General features: G+C 33.4%; 1 protein-coding gene across 4 annotated transcripts in view; it reads right to left on the bottom strand.

Moving 5' to 3' along the window:
* NOX4 (NADPH oxidase 4) overlaps positions 1-21,578 on the bottom strand; it is a 138,882-nt gene that overhangs the window by 98,187 nt on the left and 19,117 nt on the right. For 3 of the 4 annotated variants that reach the window (XM_036220478.1, XM_016153168.2, XM_016153167.2), the window contains exons 3-7: positions 16,320-16,430; positions 14,632-14,716; positions 11,312-11,409; positions 7,976-8,003; positions 2,170-2,242 (exon numbers count right to left, since the gene is read on the bottom strand). In XM_036220478.1, coding sequence (XP_036076371.1) covers positions 2,170-2,242; positions 7,976-8,003; positions 11,312-11,409; positions 14,632-14,716; positions 16,320-16,430 — 395 coding nt within the window. The remainder of the gene's footprint in view (positions 1-2,169; positions 2,243-7,975; positions 8,004-11,311; positions 11,410-14,631; positions 14,717-16,319; positions 16,431-21,578) is intronic. The other variant, XM_016153169.2, reaches the window with a different exon arrangement.

Below are 21,578 nucleotides of genomic sequence, written 5' to 3'. Positions count from 1 at the left end.
ATAATTCTCTTGGATTTTTCTGGTCAGAAAATTACAACTACCTTTCTGGAAATAATGATAATTTGTTGTTGCATTCTTTTTAATTATGTTTCACTTCTTATCATATGTAAGTAATGGCACGCTTTAGTGGAATTAAAAATATCGCTTTCACTTTTTCATAATTTTCTTAGAAATGTTTCTCATGTTTTGCTGGTAAATATAATCTCGGTCCTGGCTTTTACATTTTGTAATTCTATAAACAAAATTAATTCCTTATGTACTCTGATTATTTTAATCCAGAATTAGAGTTTAGATTTAACAACTGCCATTTTAAAGTCTATTGAAATAAAAATATTTGTATTCCTGTCATCCGGTTTTAGGATATATTACTTATTTTAATAGATTGACCTATATCGAACCATTAATAAATTACTAGACTACATTCGACTATCAGAAATCAAATATTGGAGTCATATTTATTCACCTAATTGTTCTAATGTTTATTTCCTCACTGGTAAAGAGAAAGGGTAAATGGTTGCTTCTGTAACCCATTTAAGAATTTCATGATTTTCATAATAAAGCTTAGAGAAAAGCAGAGTTGGTTTTGTAATCTTTAATAAACAAATGAAAAAAAAACGAAAGATTAAGACATGTTCACCAAATAATTTATGTAATAGCTAAGCTGATCATTATATTCTACTTTACAAAACTATCTCTAGATTTTTTTCTAAATGTAGAATACTCATGTATATTCAGGCTCCTAAATATATCAGATGTCCTAATTTTCTTTCAAGAACACCTAAAACTAACAAAGTATGTTTTTAAAATAAATGCCTGACCTAAAACTTAAAATTTCTCCACAAAATTGGCACCCTCATGCACTAATGTTAGAAATTTATCTTTCTATAAGGTAACTTATTTTCAATTCTTATGAAAAGTCTTAAAAATGTGCTTACCATTTGACCCAGCCATTCTACATCTAGGTATTTTTCCTTAGGACATAATTGAAAAAGTACACAAAGACATATTAATGGAATGTTTGTTTCACAATTGAAATACTGCAAAAATAGAATCAATCTAAAATATCTAATAATAGGGAGCTGCGGAAGTACCGTTTATATATAGTGATATGCTGTGCCATCAGTAGAGAATGATAAATATTTAAGTAGAATTTAAAAAGTATGTATAATATGGTCCAACTTCGCTAAAATGTGTAGATATATGAAGAGAGAGAGATCAGGAGTGTGATAGGGAGAAAAAGAGTGATTTTGGGGGATAGAGAAGATGGGGAATGAGGGAGCAAAAGAAGTAATTAAGTCTGTAAACCCAAACACCAAAAAATTTATATTGTTAATCTGAGTGGTAAGTTACTTGTGAGGTTTTGAGGTGTGAATATATGTGCACAGATGTGTTCAGAAGTACAAGGATAGGCTTATATGAGTATGCCATAGGACAACTGTTCTCCAAGTACAGGTGTGTGCGTATGTATGTGTGTGTTTCTGTTAAATTTCATCGAATGACAGACTTTTCGAAGATTATATATTGTTTCTTTTTTTTGGTTTCTTAATCAAGAAGTTTGCCCAGTAACATAAGACACTGTAAAGTCTTGTGAAAAAACAGAATGTATCCATCAGAAAGAATATATGAAAGTGTTCATAAAAATGTATATCTGCAATTGCTCAATATCTCTTAACTAGAATAAATTTGAACACAGACATTTCTGATTATTTTAGCAGGTGTCTACTAACCATGTTTCCAAAGCTTTGTTTAGAATACTACATTAAATTACAGCAAAATAAACTCATGTCAGGAAATAAAGTATAAAATAATTTTAAGTGATATATTCCTGTGCATATACATTGAAATCAATCACATGTCTCATAGAGATACACTATTCTTCAGAAGGATGACCCTGAAGAACTCAAATTTTCTCAGTTTAAGATGTCTCCATACACGATTCCTTACCACTGTAGACTATTTGACCAAAACAGATTTTTCAGAAAAAGGAAATGATAAATAGAAATGTCTCAACTTCACTTTCGGTTACATAGAAGAGTCCATTAACCAGAATATTGTAATCGACTAAGCATTCTGGTTAATAAAGACTTTTTCTATACATGAAAATAAGATAATCTAAAGAAAATTTAAATAATCGGACCAATAAACATGGAAATCATGACTGACACTCACCGTATCGCATATGTAGAAGCTGTGACCATCAGGAACAGTACCAATACCATGCAGACCCCTGTCAGGCCAGGAACTATAAAAATGTACATAAGTACATTTTAACTTAAGTCATACTGAGAAAAAAAGTACAAAAAATTATTGCTTTAAAATCTAAAGTATTATGCTGCTTTGAGGGAAGCCAGTTCAAATTATATATCTTGTATGTTTCCTCTCAAAAAATTTGTTTTAAATTAGCACAATTTCAAGGTACTCAAGACAAAGCAGAGTATTTTCTACTTTTAATAGAAGAGTTTGTTTTTGTATTTTCAAATATTCTACTCAAAACGGTGAATATGTATATGCTTTTACAGGTACATATACACCAAATGTCTGTAATTAATACATGGGGTGGGGTTCACATTCAACACCCTTACTGCTTTGGTTTCCTCTATCATGGTGCTAAACTCCCTTACTCTCTCCTCCCCCCTTTTTATGGAACTAGTTGCCACTTCAGTTTCAATTTCAAATAATTTCTTTCGGGTTTCATTATCTAGAATAATTTTAAAGAAAAAATAAACAAAACCTAAAGCTTTCTAAAAACCACAGCTTCAAGTATAGAACAAAAAATCATGGACTTCAAGAAAAAAATAAATGATAGTGTTGAAGTTTTAAAGACCACTTGCAGACATATTTCCCCTTAGTCTGGAAAACATGTTGAAATCAGTGCTTCACATATGACATAACACTAATTTTTTTAAAAAAAAAAAAAAAAGAGAGAGAAAATGTGTAAACATATTAGCTTTCAAAATTAACACTGACATGATAGATTGCTACAAATCCAGTATTAGCTCATATACCATATCTAAATTGAATAGCTGATACACTATATCAAAAAGAACTAAAATTGAAAGTCTCATTTCTTATTATCTTTTTACTACCAAATAAAACATTCTGTCTACAAGTTGCCTTTATTTACACTTGCAATCATATAAGCAACAGTAAGTCCTAAATGTCCTTGCTGAGAGATTACATCTTAAATCCTCATAGAAAAGCTAATGAAATAATTCGCTCTTCTAAGGTATAGACATCTCTCCACTTCTCTTCTTGCCAAGGAACTACCTATGAAACAGAAGGGCCATCATGGCCTCAAAGCCACTAGCAGAAGCAGGCAAGCTGGGTACAGTAAGAGAGCAAAATTGGTGTGCAACATTAAGATTCCAGACAGTTTAGAATCACTGGAAAATAACATTAGAAATTTCAGTACAGTAGAAACACGTTTCTACTTGTAAAAGGTCACATGAGAAATAAGGGAGTCAGTCTTGGATACTTAATACTTCAGTACTCTTTCCTCCTCACTTTTCCCAGTACACAGATTTGGAAGCCTAACATTTGCCTTTCCCTGAGGTACCTAATCCAAACCACCTCTTCTCTACACTTCTTCTCAGAGTACTCTCTTTCCCATCATCTTCCCCATGGCCCCAGGTGAGTATTTACTTCCTAGGGGTAATAGAAGAGCAAGATAATTACATTGTTCACATTAAAGGACTAATAGTACAGAAAAATACTACTTAAAAGGAACAGCATGCCTACTAAATGATCCAGCCTTTTCACTCCCAAGTTATTTGCCTGAAAGAAACACAACCATATATCTACACAAAGATCTGTTTAAAAATGTTCATAGTCACTTTATTTGTAATAGTTAAGGCCTGTAAACAACTCATCTCCAACAACAAAATAAATGGATAAACAACTGTGGTATTATCTATACCTGGAAAAGTAATCAGCAGTAAAAAAAAAAAAAAAAAAAAAAGCCAAAAAGAAACCATGACCTGATGGACTGTTGCTGTATACACAACATAGATAACTTACAAAATTATGAGGCTGTGTGAAAAAAAAACAGACCCCCTCAAAAAACAAACAAACCAACCAGAGAGTATAAGCTCTATGGTTCCTTTTATATAACATTCTAGAAAATTCAAACCATTCTTTAGATTTTCTTGTTTTGTTTTATTTATTTATTTATTTATTTTATGGTGAAGTGATAGAAAGCAGATCAGTTGCTAGGAGGAGTAGAGGGAAGGATGCATTATAAAGAGACAAAAAACTTTTTAGAATGATAGATATATTTGTTATTTTAATTTTGGTTATGGTTTCATGTATATACCTATGTCAAAACCAATCAGATAGCATAATTTACAAATGTATAATTTGTATTCTTCAGTTATAACTCAACAAATTTGAAGAAGAAAAAGAAGAGGTTTCTTTCTCTGGCTTCAAGTAATTTTTTTAAAAATCCTTATTTGACCAAATGAATAAATAAATGATAGAATCCCAGATGACTCCCTAATGTGAATTTTGTGATTGAAGGCCTTCCCAATAATTTTGTTGGTGCTTCATTAACCTCTATGTCTACATACAAGGTTTTTCATGTGGTTCTAAATATGCTAAGATGAGTTGTAGAATGTTTGCAAATCACTTCATCAGAAGGACACCTAAAAAAACTGAGTGTATTTAGAGTAGAGACATAATTTCCAAAGTGTATTACTTGAGCATTAAATTCCTTGAGGTATTAATTTCTATTACTCAAAGATGCCATAACCATTCCTTGAGGAGTCATAAGGCACATTAGTGTATTAAAGTCTCTGAGCAGTACTAAAGTAAAAAAAAAAAAGTTTAAATTTGAACAGATATTTCCTCAAACATTTAACTAGAGAACTCCTTTTAGAGCAGAACATGGAAAACATATTAGAAAGATTTAGAGGTAGTAAAATAGTTGACTGCAGTCATTTGAAGATGAAGTAGAAGTCCCAGACGACTTGGCCAATGGCATGTTTATTCTGGCATTACGAAATGGTTACTGTCCTCTAGGCCAAATCCCAATCTCACTGAACCTCATCTGTAAACTAAGTAAAATCAATTCAGTGCTTTTTAGTGTTCTTTCAGATTTAGGAAGTTATCTTTTTTATGTAAAGCATTCATTTTTTCTTTTCTACCAGAAGTGTAAAAAGACCGGAGTTTATAATTTACAGTATAATACACTTCAGGTCAATGAAGCAGAAAAACTTATTTATAATTAGCAATGAAAAAAATTACAATTACATTCATTAATTAGTAACCTTTAAAATGAATTATTTCATTATACTGCCATTTCTAGAGGAAACTGAGACATCATTTTCATCCTTACCCAGATGTGGTCAGAAATATACCATCTTGTATTCATTATTAGTTTTTTTCCCCAGCATAACTGGAAACATAATTGTATTTGTTTATGAGGGTTTTTCTAATAGAAATAGATATTGTGCATATTATTTTCATTGAACACAGTACTACCAAATTTGGAGATATGTAGTTAGCATTTTTAAATGAATGTTTCACTAATCCGATCTTTTAAACTTATTTTATTTCTTAAATTCTTAATTGGAATGTTTTAAACATTTCTTATTTAGTAAGTCTAACTACCATATTTTATGTCACTTATAGTGCCACAAGTTTTATTTTTATAGGACAATCTTAATTTCTTAGTCTTAGGTTACATTGAAAAAAAATTTAAAGACAGTGAAGACTATGTAACATTAAGCAAACTAAAATCCAAGAAACACGTCAACTAATAAAAAAATATTATCACTAAAACAGCTAAAAACATGCATGCATTGCTTCATCTGGAACTTAATTTTTCCAAGGATTTATGGATGGCAATATTCACAGACAGCTACAAAATAGTTTTAGTCAGAGATGAATTAATAATATACAGCTAGATTGTCTATTTGTAGAAAAGTGTCACTCAACCCATTACCATCCTAAGATTCTGCCTTGTTCTCTCACCTGCTACTACTCAGTGGGGTCAATCAGATATCTTAGGAGCTCTAGATTCATGCTGCTCAGGAGAGCCCACATTCCAGAACTGGCCAGCACAGAATTGCTTTCATGAAATGATGTAGACTGGACCACCAAAATGATGCTGACACACTGATCTGCGGTGATACAAATTATTTGTATTGACAGAAACTCCACAAAAAATATTTTCCTGGTGTCTGTATGCCTCAAGGGCTGCCCTGCCCCACCCTGAAGACGCTCACCTTCAGGTGGAAAAGACAATATATCTAAGGAAATACACATTTTACAACATAGTAATTTTACTATATATCTTTAGGAACCCAGACCAAGAAGAGGTCAGCTCTGGCTAGTGGAATTAGGGAGGAATTTGTGCATGATGGGGCATGTCAGCTGAGACTTTCGGAATGAGCAGGAGATGACCACGTGAAAAAAAAAGACAGTAAGCTAAGAGAGTGGGCAAAATATAGCTGGTGTTGAGAAGTTATGCTCGAGTATTATGAGATGCTCAGTAAGGGCAAAATGCAAGCTCCCAAGGTACATGGGAAGGTTAATAAAATAAATTGGCAGGTCCCACCTCCAGAGAATCTCTAGAATGGAGCCAGGAAATTTGTTTTCAAGTATTGTCTCTACTTAGCTCAACTCCACTCATGAGAACTAGTAAAGAACAAACAGTGATGGGGTTTCATGCTTAGGTGGCGAGATCACCTGTTTCTATAGAAGTATTAATTATATTAAGTTCCTTAATGTAATATTTTTGTCATGTAAGAAATTTTTTTGTATCTTTGTAAACTAAACTTTTTTAAACACTTCTAATGTTCCAAGGCTTTGACTATATTTTGTGCTACGTGAAATAATATTAAAACAGAGTTCTTAATTATTTCTCTTAAATTGATTCATATAAATCAAAAAATACACTGATTCATATTAAAAGTTTTGTTTCTCTTCTTTTTTTTCCCCCTTCCATTTCTCATCCAATTATTTAAGGCTTAAATAAAACCATGCTTTCAATGATCAAAACTGTAAACAAAATTTAAAAATGTTCCTAAATTGAAATCTGTGAAATACTTCAATGGCAAATATCATAAGGCAGAAACAAAATATATTTTATAAATCTAAACATAGTTGTGACATGGATGGGGAAAACACCTGGACATTGTTATTTTTCATCATAAAATTGACTGAAAAGAAAAACAATGCATTTGACAGGGCCATGCCTCAATTCCACATGCAATTCTTATCTTTGATGGAATTTTATAAGCAAGCCTTTACAATATAGCATCTCAACTACCAATCATCCTTATCCCTGATACATGTGCTAAAATCCCCAAAAGTTTTCTCCTTTCCTCAGTATAGATGTCAGATTGAAAAAGAGAAGAATTTCAATAAGAATTATACTAACATCATGGCAAAGTTTTGGGATATTCAAATGTGCTTTAACAAATTAATAGTCTAGACTGAGATTTCACGGACAATATGCTTCAGAAGGAAAAGTAAATTACAAATAAAAAAGGAAACATTTCAAGAAAAATAACTGATTTTAATGATTGTTTCTCCTCTTTTTTATAGGTTTTAAGATCACAAAATAGCCTGCTAAATATGTGAATTATAAGAAATACATTTATACTCAGAGTGCTTGGTGTTTCTTTCCAACGCTCTGCAGGCAGGAACCCATCCCACATGTTTATCTCTAGCAGGACTTGCCACAGCAGTATGTATAAAGAAGGTCCTCAATAAACGTGTAACATTATTTTCATTGGGAGAATGTATGAAAGACAAATGTATTTTCTTACTTTTACTCTTCATTTGAACCTCAACTGTGTTCCTCATCCCTCTGTTTTCATTGCCACTTTAAACTCAAACTCCTAATATTTATTCTGATATGCAAATTTTTCTTGTTATATTGAAAGAGACACCTAGTTGCTATGCAATTTGATGATGCCTATTTTCAAAGATTTTCCTGAATCTTAAGAAAGAGCAATGAATAACAACTTACCAGTCGTGAAGAGAAGTTTTCTGGGATCCTAAAAAAAAAAAAAAAAAGGTGGTGGGGGGGGAGAATTAACTGAAAAGTAAAACGTTGATAATATAAAATTGTACAAAGAATCTGCTGGGTATAAATCCATGTATTGGGCATTTAAAATACTATTATCCCAATGGAAATAAGACTCAATCAAGTTTCATAATGTTTTCATGATGCTAAAGGAGATTAGAAGAAGTACAAAACCCAATTCAGAGAAGTCCATTCATCTAAGAAAGGAAGAGCACTGGTTGAGGAGTCAGGGGGCATAGGCTTTCATCTTAATGGCTAATTATAAGCTAGTAGCAGTGGCCTGAAGCCCACCCTTTGACCACATTGAAACAATATTTTTGGCTATAATGTGGAAGCATTAATAAATCTGTCTACCACAATTGCCAAACTGTACCTACCATGTGTTAAGATGATAGGAGTCAAAAGTAATAAAATTCATAGGAGAGGTTATATACTGTAAACTCAGTGCAAAGAATACTAATTGAGAACTTACAATGCTTCAAGTACTGTAAAATGTAGCGATAACAAATAATGAGGAGACGTCCCTATTATGCAGAAATATAAAACATTATTAGTACAATATTTTCTTTAAACTACATCTCTCATGGTATAACAGATCTAAGTCACCTCCTTTTATGTCTTCTGAAAAACTCAGATTAATCCCTGGTAAATTTGTAGATTTATTTTTCATTCTAATGGTCCTTGATGTTGCACAGCCTTTATATTTCTTTCCTTATGCCTACACTGAATCTGTGATCAATCCAGACTATATACAAAGTAGGAAGCCATTTATATGATACAGTTTCAGGGTCCTTGAATAAGGACCACTTGCCCGGGAATAGCACCTCATCTGGCATAAGTCAAATGACTTCTATACCTGGTACCGGAAACATGAAGAAAGGGTAACCTAGAGTAACCCAATACATAAACAACTAAAAACATAAGAAAAGCTGAACAAAGTGGTAGTACCAGAAATATGAATAAAGCTATGGAAACTCAGAAAACAGAACCATTAATATTCCCAAGGAATAAAGATGGAATGTGAGAGTGAGAGAGTTTCACTAATGACAAGATGAGGCAGATTTAACTAGGCCATCAGGAATGTGCCACCATCACAAGCTGGACGATGTGTCACTGAAGATCTAAAGGAGACAGAGTGAAAGCACAGTGCAAGGACAATTAGGTGTATCACACAAACTGTGTTTTTCAAAGGCAAGTCACAGAAGAATATACATATTTATAGATACAATGTGTGTGTGTGTTTCATCTTTAATTATCACATTACTAATATCTATGATGTGCTCAAAAACATTTATTGAAATAGGGAGAAAAAAAGGAAGAAACGAAGAAGGAAGTAAAGAAAGGGAAAATATAAACTAAAATAATGAGTTACCTTTTTCATCCATCAGATTGGCAAAAATCTTTTAAAAACGGTAAGATTGAGAAATAAGTATTCTGATAAACTTGGTAGAAGTGGGTCAACTGGTGAAGCCTTTTTGAAAGGCAATTTGACAATATCCATCAAAACTAAAAATGAGCATACCTTTGAAACCAAAATTCTACTTCCACAAATTTGCCTAGCAGTGGTGTACGAAAAATGAATTTATTGTTGTGCGGGTTACAACAAAAACTAAAAGTCAACCTAAATATCTGTGAATAAGGAAAAGACTAAAAGAAAATTATAGCACATTAACATGAAGAGAATAAGATAGATCTATTCTGATACGGCAAGCCACAATACATATATTTAGGGGAAAAAAAGTAAATTGCTGAGGAATATATATCATAAAATACCACTCAAAATATCTTAAGAGAAAACATAAAATTATTAACTGTGGCTATTTTGGGGAAAGAAGTTTTCACTTTTCATGTACTTGGGTGTTTTCAAATATTTTATACTAAGCATATATCCCACTTTAAATGGAATAAATTTAATAACTAAAAACCCTAAAAAGACTAAAAATAGTCTTAAGAAATATTACATTAAAATGATATAATCATTATAGTTATTTAAGACATATGAGTTATAAAACAAAAGAGGGAAGCAAAGAAAGAAAAGATTAAAAAGGGAATTGCATGGCAGGAGTAGAAAACAAGCAACCCCATGTGATATGGGCAGAGGAGGATAGACGAATGGGTACAAGTAGTGGGAAACAGGAAGAAATGTGGCTCCAGTCTGAAATTATTACGTGAGATGAGCCTCCGCTGGAGTGCTGAAGAGCTGGACTTTTCAGTGGTCCTCAATGCCAGGTGCACACTACAATCACCTGGTGAGCTTTTTAAAAATGACAATGTCTGACCCCAACCCAGACTGATCAAGTCACATTAGTGTTCTTTAAAATACTAGTATAGTCAAAGGATTTATCAAAGATTGCTCGCAGTTTGGGCTTTGTGATTTGTTTCCGTGTTTGCTGTTACATTTTTATTTTGTTTCAGGAGTGGGGTCAAACACATGATCATGGCAATATTAATCTAGATAAGTCTGGTGATATATAGAAGTAAAAAAGAAGTGGGTGAAGATGGGGAATAATCGTATTAAGTCACTACCAGATTTAGCAGAGTAGATCAAGGTTCTGATCAAATAGATCACTGAGCAGTTGTGTTTTAATGCAGTCTTAGCATGAAGCAAGGGCACCCTGAGGCCAGGATGAAAGTACTGAGCGACAGAGACCTAAGCATGGGCACATGCTGTTCAACCAGGCTTTGGCCTGACACCTTGCACATATAATTTTATTTCATGGGCAACTTCACATGGAAAAAAGCACCTCTAAGTCAGATATTGCCTGCTACAGATTCAGCTCAAGGTCACCTATTTGGAGGATTAAAAACACAAACAGAACAAATGAACCATTAAAACTCAATAGTATTTTTTAAGTCAAATAAACTGATTATCCAGGATTGGTAAATCATCAGCCTGCTTTTCTGCCCTGTTCCCCAAGCACAGTATATCTGAGTTATTAAAAAATTTTTACCATGAAATGGCACTGTTGACAGTCTCCACTGCATGACAGGAATTAGATAAAAGCTTTTGGGAGGCAGAAGGCAAGCCTGAGTGGCAACCGTCTGAACACTGCAGAATATGAAAAGTAGATACTCCGAACTCCCATTTTCAGCAGGAGAGACTGTGAAATAGTAATTACCTATATTTCCTATTGAAAAGGAATAAAACTCAACTTGACAACTGCATTTTAAAAGCACTCAAAAGGAGCAGCAAGGTACAAATTTTCTGTGAAAATCACAGACCCTCATTAGTCATCTCACGACAAATGAAAGGAAAGCGAGGAGAAAGAGACCACCCACCTCATTTCGAAATCTTGCTGCATTCAGTTCAATGAAATCCTCGCTGTAGTTCACCGAGAAGTTGAGGGCATTCACTAGATGGGCAGCCACATGCACACCTGCAGAACCACAGCAGGTGCAAGTCAGCAAGGTATTCAAAGATGCTCAATAAAGAGGAGTCAGTTCCTCTCAAATACAGGAATCAATTTTTGACAGCTATATGAGCAATAAGATATTAAATTTAAAAGAAAAGTTTTAAAGACACCAAAATTTTATTATAGACAGTTTTAGTACACACAATTATGTAAAGAAACCAAATTTTCAAAGGCAAGAATAAAATAATCCTAGAAAGTCAGGGTTAGAAAAAAATACACGTGTGTGTGCACACATTCAAATGCAAGTATGTAATTATGTTGGCATGTGTGTATGTATTTATTTATTTAAGCAGCTCCTAAATATTTTACATGTTCCATACCTTTCACCTCTCTCATAACTCCAAATCTTGTATGTCTTATACACCTCACTGCCACTCAACCTTGGTCCACCGAAAGGCTTTGAGGTAGTTGAAACTTTTTAGTTCACGAATTCAAATCATAGTGTCCTAAACTCAATAGTAGAAGTGTTAGTAACCACTTCAGGGGACAAAAACTCAGGAAAATATTAATCATCATTTAATAATCCATCTACAATGGCACAATAAACAGAGTGCTCAACCAACTCGAAACTTAGACAAAAGATAAAAGTGTTAGGAAATTACTAAAGAATTGAAGACAAATTAGTTTTGGCATGGCCACGGTAAAAGAAAATTATCTTAAGTGAAATTAGTCAGACAGAGAAAGACAAATACCGTATTATTTAACTTATATGTGGAATCTAAATAACGAAACAAAATTTTCTTGAGGAAGTCAGATAAGGAAGAAACAAATGATCTTGTACATTGGACTATTACGTCCTCCTCCCTTCCCAACTTTTTCTTGTAGGTGAAATAAGGTTTGAATTAACAGCACATGATAATGTATAAGAGAACAACAGAAAATTAGTTAGAAAACCTGGTATCTTGGCCATTGTATTGCTTGCCTACCAACACCTCAGTTTATTTCCCTATAAAATGATGACAGAAATAAGAGACTTAATGAGCTAAGTGACCCCAAATTGCCTTCTAAATATTTACAATTTATACCAACATATGGAGTGTACTGATTCAAAAAAAGACATGGCCTGGAAACTAGGAAACTCTACAATCCCCTTCAACCTAGCGTAGGTGATATAGATGGGTTGACAGTTCTGAGTTACTCACAAAGACAAATGAAAGGGAGAGAGAAGGACTAGAACACTAACCTAAAAGTTATTTAAAGAATTTATAAACTCTACCAGTAATCAAATGAAGAGGAGGAAAAGGGTCTCATAAAAAGTAAACAGGAAGCTGGAAATGGGTTAACTAACAAGAAAGGACAAGGTTCCAAAGAAATAAAACAAAGGGTGTCTAGGTAAGACTCAACTATGGCACGGGTATAAAACATTATATAAATAAAATAAAACTGTGTCCTATAGCTTCATCACGTAATGAAATCTGAAGTTAAAAAAAAAAAAAGTCCCCCTTTTTATATCAGTAGTTTATATGTTAACTACATGTCTTATGGCTCAAAAATGCAAAAAATATCCTTAGAGGAACTGCCACCCTTTCTGAATTCTCCTGGAAAAAAAGTCCTAGATAAAAGCTGTATGAGATGCTTCTTTAAAGGACATATTCACCTTCTTTGAAACGCCCTTTTGGGTGAAAAGAATTCAGAACTTCTTATTTTAGGCAGCAAGAAGAAAGCTATGCCAGGCACTTTGCAAGGATATCCTCATATAATTCTCAAAACAACAATGAGGTAGTTAGAATCGTCCCTATTTTACAGATAAGAAAACTAAGGATATAAAGGTAACTTAGTTAACATCAGAGTACTAATAAGTGGCAGAATGCAGACCCTCTGGAACACATGCTCATTCGTGGCAATATCTGTGGCAAATTCTCCAACTGAACCAGAATATTTGGACACAAGCATCGTTTAGAACAAATCAAGTTATGAATGTGTCAATGTTCTATAATTCTCCTTCATTTCTGACCTCTCACCCTCCCTAACTCTAATCCATCCCTAACCCTTATCACATCCTTGGTACTCATCTCATCCTGGACTCTTACTGCATCCCTAGCCTTGAGCTGTATTAGAGCTCTAATCCCATCCCTCAACCTCTCCTGTCATCTCTCACCTCCATAAATGGAAATTACCAATGGGAAGACATTTAGGGATAAAATGGTGAAGATGCCTGTTTCAATAATACTTGGCAACTTTTAAAAAGCTAAAAGTTTAATAATTTCTTGGTATAGATGTATCAAAAACACTCGATACAAAATGGCTATATGTAAATATCCAGTCCAAGTATCACTAGTATCAAAACGGCTATGTCCTATCAAATAATGACCAGATGAAAATGTCAGATGCTATGTCACTGAGATAATTAACCCCTTAGATTGTAATATTATATAATTACTACAAACTTATAACTAATTCTATCCTCAGAACTTCATATGCATGTTCTCATTTTAGTCTTAAAACTATGAGATAGGTGCTATTGTTCATTCACTTTATAGTTAAAAAAACAACAAACTAAAGATCAGAAAGGTATGTCATATAGTAAGGCAGAAGGGCAGCTGGGGATAGATCCTACACAATCCATCTCCAGATTCTATGTACTTAATCAATACGCTTATTACTTTCTGGTTCAAAAATTTGAAAAGTATCCAAAAATGCTCATGATAAAAATTTATTTTAAAATGACTCTTAAAAACCAAGAGCCTCACTTCATAGTTTAACTTGAAATTAAGCAAGATAATTTTCACAGATTTTTGACATTTGCTCTTCTATCCAAGTATTAATATCAAAGAAACATTTATTAAATATAACTTTGGGTGGAATTATAGTCTATGAATATATATTTTGCATTCTAATTTTGATGCATTTAAACTCCTATCTTATCATTACTTTTAAAGCTTAAAAACTTTTAATCTGCTTCTTCCAATCTTTCTGAATGAAATTATTTACTTTTAGGAAACAATCACTGTCAGCTTGGGGCCAAAACTTTGCACATTATTATGTAAAAATATATATGTATATAATGCATAAGACACACCCATTTTCTGTAGCCCTACCAGCAGCTCTTTAAGGGAGAGAAAATTAAGCTAATATAATAAGAAAATCACAAATCAGTGACAGAAAATAATTTATAGGACAATAAAATTACCATTCATAAAAGTATGTTATCATAACACAACACTTAACATCTTTTGGTTTTCTCACCTGAGAAAATACAGATAGTGACACCACAGGTTATGTGGAATGTTCTGCTTTTATCCAACAATCTTCTGGTTCTCCTGCTTGGAACCTAATTAAAAATTATTTAATATGGTAAAGATGATGCGGCAAATGAAATATATTTACAAAGTTTTTCACTATAGTATTATTTATAATATCAAAGTTTTAGAAATATGGTGAAAGCCTATTAATTAAAAATTGGTGAGATGAATTATGTCTAGTCAATGGAACATTCAAACCACTACAGAGAATTGAGAAGGCTTATTATTGATGTGGAAAGATGTGCAAGATATATTGTTAGGTAAAAAAAAGTTATAAAACATAAACTACACTCTGATTCTATACTATTTAAAATTAATGGAATTACATGTTAACATATCTGCAGGCATTTACCCCAAAGTGTAATCAGTAGTTGCTCTGGCAGAGCAGTATTAGGGAAAACTTTCGCTGATTAGTTTGCAAATTTCTGGAATGTTTAAATTTTACTATAGATGTGATTTCTTTTTTGTAGTCGAAAACATAAGTTTTTTTTTTCAATGAAGCAATTTTGTTTATAGTTTTAAATGCCTGCTTAATCTTATAGAAAAATAAAATGTCAAGCATCTTTGAATACCTATGTTTCACACTGAGGGACAATTCTTGAAGACTTATTAAATACTGAGAGACTTAGGTGGGTACTTTTCATTTCCTGCCTTTTCTCTTTCTTCACACCAAGCCAATAGCCAGCCACAGGGGTCAAAACCTAGCATTTTACAATGGTAGGCAATGAAGAGAAAGAGTTATTTCCACAAATTACTGCATTAGTTTCCAAATACAATTATGTAAAAAGATTGAGAAGTTTTACTGTAGTAAATCCACTCATATGAACTTCATAGAACATCTTTTTAAAATATCAATATCTATCCAGCACTGCCTTACTATCTTAGTGAAGAAAGGCATAAATATAAACACAAAGAGAGAGAGAGAGAGAGAGAGAGAGAGAGAGAGCGAGAGAGAGCGAGAGAGAGAATTAAGAATTTCAGCTGAGTTTTAACTTTCAAAGTACTTTTCTGTTTTCTTCTATCCTTCATTTTACAACACTAAATATCACACATGACATCACTATTTAAGACATCCCTTTCAAGCCTATTACAAAGTTCAAACCAGTGTTTTAAGAAGAGATGAATTGCTACAAACACCAGTAGTCATTCTATGTGTTGCTCAAAGGCCACAGGGCTTGAGTTTGCTTACCTGCATTTAACTAAATGAAACACAGGACCTCAATGAGGCATGGTAGAGTGGAAAGTACTCAGAACTGAGACTGGTCTTAGCTCTGCCATTCACTAGCCTCATGATCTTCATCAAGTTACTTAAACTCTCCATGCCTCCAGTTCTTCATCAGCAATACCTGACTGTGGAATCATTGTGAGGATTCACAATTATATATGTGAAGTGCTTAGCGGAATGCCTGATATTGCTATTAATAACTTTTTTTCTATTACCTTCTGCTCTTATCTAATGTTGTTATCTAAAATAGCTCACTCATCATTTTGACAGGTGACATAGTCTTTACTGTCATCTTTGAAAGAATCGCTCTAGCAGAAAGTCAGACCATGAAAACCAAATAGGACTAGTGTGCCACTGTAACACTTGATTCTTATGCTGCAACCTGTGAGTAGAATTTTTTTTCTTACCTTCTGGGATCCTCGAAGGTAAGCCAGGAGTGTCCGGCACATGGGTAAAAGGATAAGGCTGCAGTTGAGGTTAAGAACAGAAGCAGAGGCTCTGCTTAGACACAACCCTAGCTGAACGAATAAAACAAGGGTCAAAACACAGTCAAAGACAAAAGTAAACTACAAACATGCTGCAGACCTCGCCCTGCTCCTTTAAAATTCATGGCAAATGCCAACTCCTTCAACAGTCTTGAATTATCCTCTACTTTCCTCTCACCGAAAACCTTTAAGAGAAACTGTTCTCTTTCTGTTTGCACTGCCATAAAACATAGCCACCTCTGCTTTCTACTAGTGTTACAGTGTTATAACGTGAGCACAATTCTTCTAGCATGAGGTCAATTTCCTGTCCCATCCCCGCCATGCTGTTCTGGGTATCAAGAGACCGAGAGACCCTTGGTTCACACTGCACTTCCACACTGGTGCAGTGTTGAATCTTTTGTTCACAGATAAGGAATCAAGAATTTTAAACAAAATTCATTTGTGTTCTCTCCCTTTATTTAGAAATTTTTTTTCAACTACAGTTGACATTCTCTCTCTAGAACCCTCTGAGCCTCTGCACACCCACTTCCACACACCACCATCTGCCTTTAAGCTCTTCAGACCTTACTAACTCTACCCATCTTTCAGGTTTCATCCTAAGCACGACTCCTCTAGCATGAGTCCCTGACCACAAATTAGAAGAGATCCCACAACAGTGGTGCCTCATTTAAAACTAATCATAACCACATTTTACAGCGTATTTTTCAAAGCATCAGTCTGCTTTGGTAATTATGCAATAACTGGCAACTAATTTTGATCAAACTCTTGCTAGATTGTCATCTGCTATCGTCTGGTACTACCCACACTCTTTACATAAATAGTTTAACACACACACACACGAAAAAAACAAGAGATGGGGTCATGCCCGTACACTTTTCCTGAAATAAACATAAAACTACTATTTTAAGGATATTAGCTAAGAAGAAATGTGTGTAAGTCAGACGCTCTGCTTATCTTGAAATGTTTCATGCCCCTGATATTTCCAACTCAACTCTTGGCAAAATAGCAACTCTGTTAAAGAGTGTTTACTGTCAGCATATAAAATATTATTCCTGAAGGGGAGACAAGGTAATAAGTAGTATGAAAAAAGCAATAATTTTCATTGAGTTATATAAAAAGTAGTTAATATTTCCAATCAAGTCATTTCTACACCATGAGTTAGAACACTGTAGGGAGACAGTTCATTGACTATACCAGTAACCGGACAAATAGAAATAATCCTCTCTGGGCTATCTTAAAAAAAATGTTAAATGTAATTTTATCACCTAAATCAGAAAAATTTTTACTATTTGAAAGTGGTAGGTTTTTGTTGTTTAGTCTTCCAGGAAAAATAGAATAATCGTTATCTCTTTTGATCTTGTACTCTGCATATAATAAGAAAATTTGAGCTCAAATGATTTTAGATGATACTTTTATCTGCAATTTGAATGTACCACGACAATAATGCATTTCAAGTATATTAGCTTAAATCTATCATATTAAATTTAAGACTTAAAAAATACAAATGTTATCTAAATTTCCTATGTGGTTCAATACTGTAAAGAAAATTCTTACACAATATTTTCTAAACTTTTTTGTTTGTTTGCATGTCTGGAGTGTTTTAGTGTTGTGTGTACATTAAATCACACAGTAATTTAATACAAAGTGGCTTTAAGCGTCCCCTTGGGATAGATAAATGAAGTTTATTTTGGCATTCCACATCTTCCTTATGATGCTGCAAAATCTAGCTGAAAATTTTACCAAAGACTCATTTCCTCATATATGTTTGTTGCTGAATATACTTAATTCTTTAAACTAAACTAAGATGAAAGCTTTTTATTAGGTTATCAAACATACAAATTCCCTCATTCAGAAACAGTGGAAAGAGTGAGGAAAATGGAGATGGATTCTAGTCAAGTGGCACAACCTTACTACATGAGTAATATTCCACAGACAAAACCATTTGTTTCATTTAGTCATTATTCGTTCACACCTTTGTAATAATCAGCTGGCTCAAATGTTCACCAAAACAAAATAAATGCCTTAAGTTATGTTCCTGGACAGTGGTGAATATGTGAATAACGTTTTTACCATTCCCAGGGAGCTTAACCTGCTAGTCGTTTTCAAATTTCATTCAGGTTTGTTGTCACTAGATGGCAGTGTTACTTTCATATTTCAAATCCTACCTGTCAAAGTTTAGAAAACATAATTAACTGAGGATTAGATATGTAATTTTTAAAACTATATATTTTAGATAGAAAGGTATAAATAAAACATAGCTTAGTCCTTACTATAGATGAAATATTTGTGTCCCCCCCTCAAAATCCGTATGTTGAAACCTAATACGATGGTATTCGGAAGAGGCGTCCGGAGATAATGAGGTTTAAGTAAGATCTTGAGGGTAGAGCCATGATATAAGTAACACACTTATAAGAAGAGGAAGAAACCAGAGCTCCCTCTCTTCTCCATGTGAGAATACAGCAACAAAGTGGCCAGCTGCAAACCAGGAAAAGGACCCTCCCCAGACACCAAAACTGCTGTCATTGATCTTGGACTTGCCAGCCTCCAGAACCATGAAAAAATAAATGTTTGTCTATGGCTTTATTGTTATAGCAGCAGAACTAAGACAGTCCTATAGAAAATTATAAGAAAATATGCTATTTGAATCACCTTATAAAATACAGCATCTAGTCATGTAAAGTGGGTGGTTATTTTCCGAAAATCTCAATCCATGGTTTCTTATCTTACATCTGCTACTTATTAACTATTAATCTTGAGCTAGTTAACTGTATTTATCTGTAAAGTTGAGAGAAATAAAATATCATTATCTGTAAAATATATATGACACGAGATAGTAAGTGTAATATAATAATATATAATATTTCTAGCTCTTAGAACTTTGTGGAAAAAGTCTAAAAAAATCAAGCACTATATAAAATTAACTTATTGCCTTAGGGTTACTGTATCCCTTCCTTTCTCTAAATGGTCTAAGTGTTCCACTTACATTATTTATTCAATACACATTTATTGTGACATGCACATATTACAAGGCACCAGGAGTTCAATAGTGAACTAAAAACAGAAAATGTCTTTTGCCTTAGGATGCTTATATTTTAGTAGAGGTAAGAAATATTAAATCAAATATTTATATAATCAAATATAAAAGTGACCAATGCTTTAAATAAGAATACAGAGTATGAGCATTGTGTAACAAGACATGCGATCTAAATAAGAAGGTCAGGAAGTCTTCCCCGATTAAGTGAAAAGTGAACTGAGATCTGGAGGGTGAAAGAAGAAATCATCTAGCAATGAGAAGGCCACTCATGAAGAAAAAAACAGCATGAGAAATGATGTGTAGCAAATGGGAGCATGGTGTACATAGGAGAAATTAGTAGTAGATCGATGTGGTTAGCTTTGAAATGGAGGGCGAAACCACAAAAACTGAAGAAGCAGGTAAGGATAGACCTTGCTGGATTTCGCAGGTCATATTAAAAATAAATACCTTAATTCTAAAATCAATGTAGAGTGATTTGAGTTTCTAAGCAGGGAGGTGGTATGAAGAGACTGGTATTTGGTAATTACTACTCTAAATAAAGTGTAGGGAACAAGTTGGAAGGAAGCAACTTTGGCAATTATATTACTTCCTCACAAAAGTAATCATCGCAAAAGTATAATCATCACAAAAGTGAAATTTTGTTTGAGACGAAAACTCTATTTTATGGGAATCTGAGTCTTACATAAAAAGGGATTTGGTTTGACTAAATATTTTACTTATCAGTAAATTTATTTTGCTAAATAATTCATTAAAGCGATTCTTCTAAAATTAGAGAACTAAAACAGCCTAACCCACATCCCACCATCCACCCAGCTGTCATACCCCTTTTTATGACAGCCCCAATGAAGGCAGAATTTTCTCAGAGGCACCAGCAGCTTGCTCTACAGTCAAAAGCTTCTATTTTGTTTTCTTACGCTTAGATAAAATCTGTGTCTCTATAACTTCCACCCAGTAGGCTACTCTAGATGTTCCTAAGACAGACATTCAAACACTGAATATAAAAGTGGGATGATTTGTTAGCCCAATCTTGTTTTCTTCATGCTGAACACAATTAATTGCCTATAAAATTCTTGATTGATTTTAGGCCCCTTTATCATCTCAGCGACCTTTCCCAATTCAACAGAATTCACCACATGCCTGACACGGACTAAGCATACAGAGCAGGAATGAATATCATCATTTTCTTCACTAAGGACATGATCTGCTCATTCTAAGTCTATGTTACACTGTGGGACAACTATGTCACATAATGGCTCATCCTGAGTTAATAAAATATAGAATATCTCACATGAATTGCTATTAAGCAATGCCCCCCTCTATCCTATAGTAGAAAAAATAAATGGAGGTATGAGAGAGAAGGTACATGAATCCAAAAATTTATTAGCTTTAGTACATTACATTATATTGGCTGTAAATCCTATATTCTGATATTTTTCCTTCTTAATTTGCCTTAGCTGAAATTTTATATTCATGTTTTCTACATCTTCATCCAAGTTCTTGACAAAGCTATTAAAATATAACAAAATGCTGTTGAAATAGTTTACTCTAGAGAGGGCTTGCGCGCTACCTTTTCTGATAAATTAACTTTCAAATAAACATTTTTCTTTCAACTGGGAACTTTCTTAACTATTTGGAGAAATATAGTATGACATTCTCCATATAAATATCTATACAAAACTATTGTTCAAAGGGATTTGAAAAGGCCAAAGAAGTATTAATAGTAAGCTTTAATAATTGGTCATTTTTCTAGTTAACTTTTGGTGAATCAATAATTAGTCACTTCCAGGAAAAAATAAAAATAAAAATTATCATAGAGGCTTATAAAAGATGCTTTTTAAATTCTAATTTGGTATTTTGTGTTTGTCTAAAATTATGTAAATTCATACTTATTAAGGTCAATTTTTTAGACTTTTTTCTCCCAAGGAAATGTTTTTAATGAAACCAAATGATGCCTAAATAACATATAATTCTTACATGTTATATAATCACAGAACTGTATCTCTTTCATGAGGCTTTACAAGTCATCAGCCCAATGTTCTTTTTCCCTCCACTTACACCAATAATTTGTAAAGAAGCAAGGACTAGAACCCAGGCCTCCCTGCATGCTCTCTGTCATTTCCTTAACAATACTTCACTCCCCAGAACAG

The sequence above is a fragment of the Rousettus aegyptiacus genome, unplaced genomic scaffold (genome assembly GCF_014176215.1).
Source record: "Rousettus aegyptiacus isolate mRouAeg1 unplaced genomic scaffold, mRouAeg1.p scaffold_m13_p_5, whole genome shotgun sequence".
Classification (NCBI taxonomy): domain Eukaryota; kingdom Metazoa; phylum Chordata; class Mammalia; order Chiroptera; family Pteropodidae; genus Rousettus; species Rousettus aegyptiacus.
This window is presented reverse-complemented; position numbering and strand designations above follow the sequence as displayed.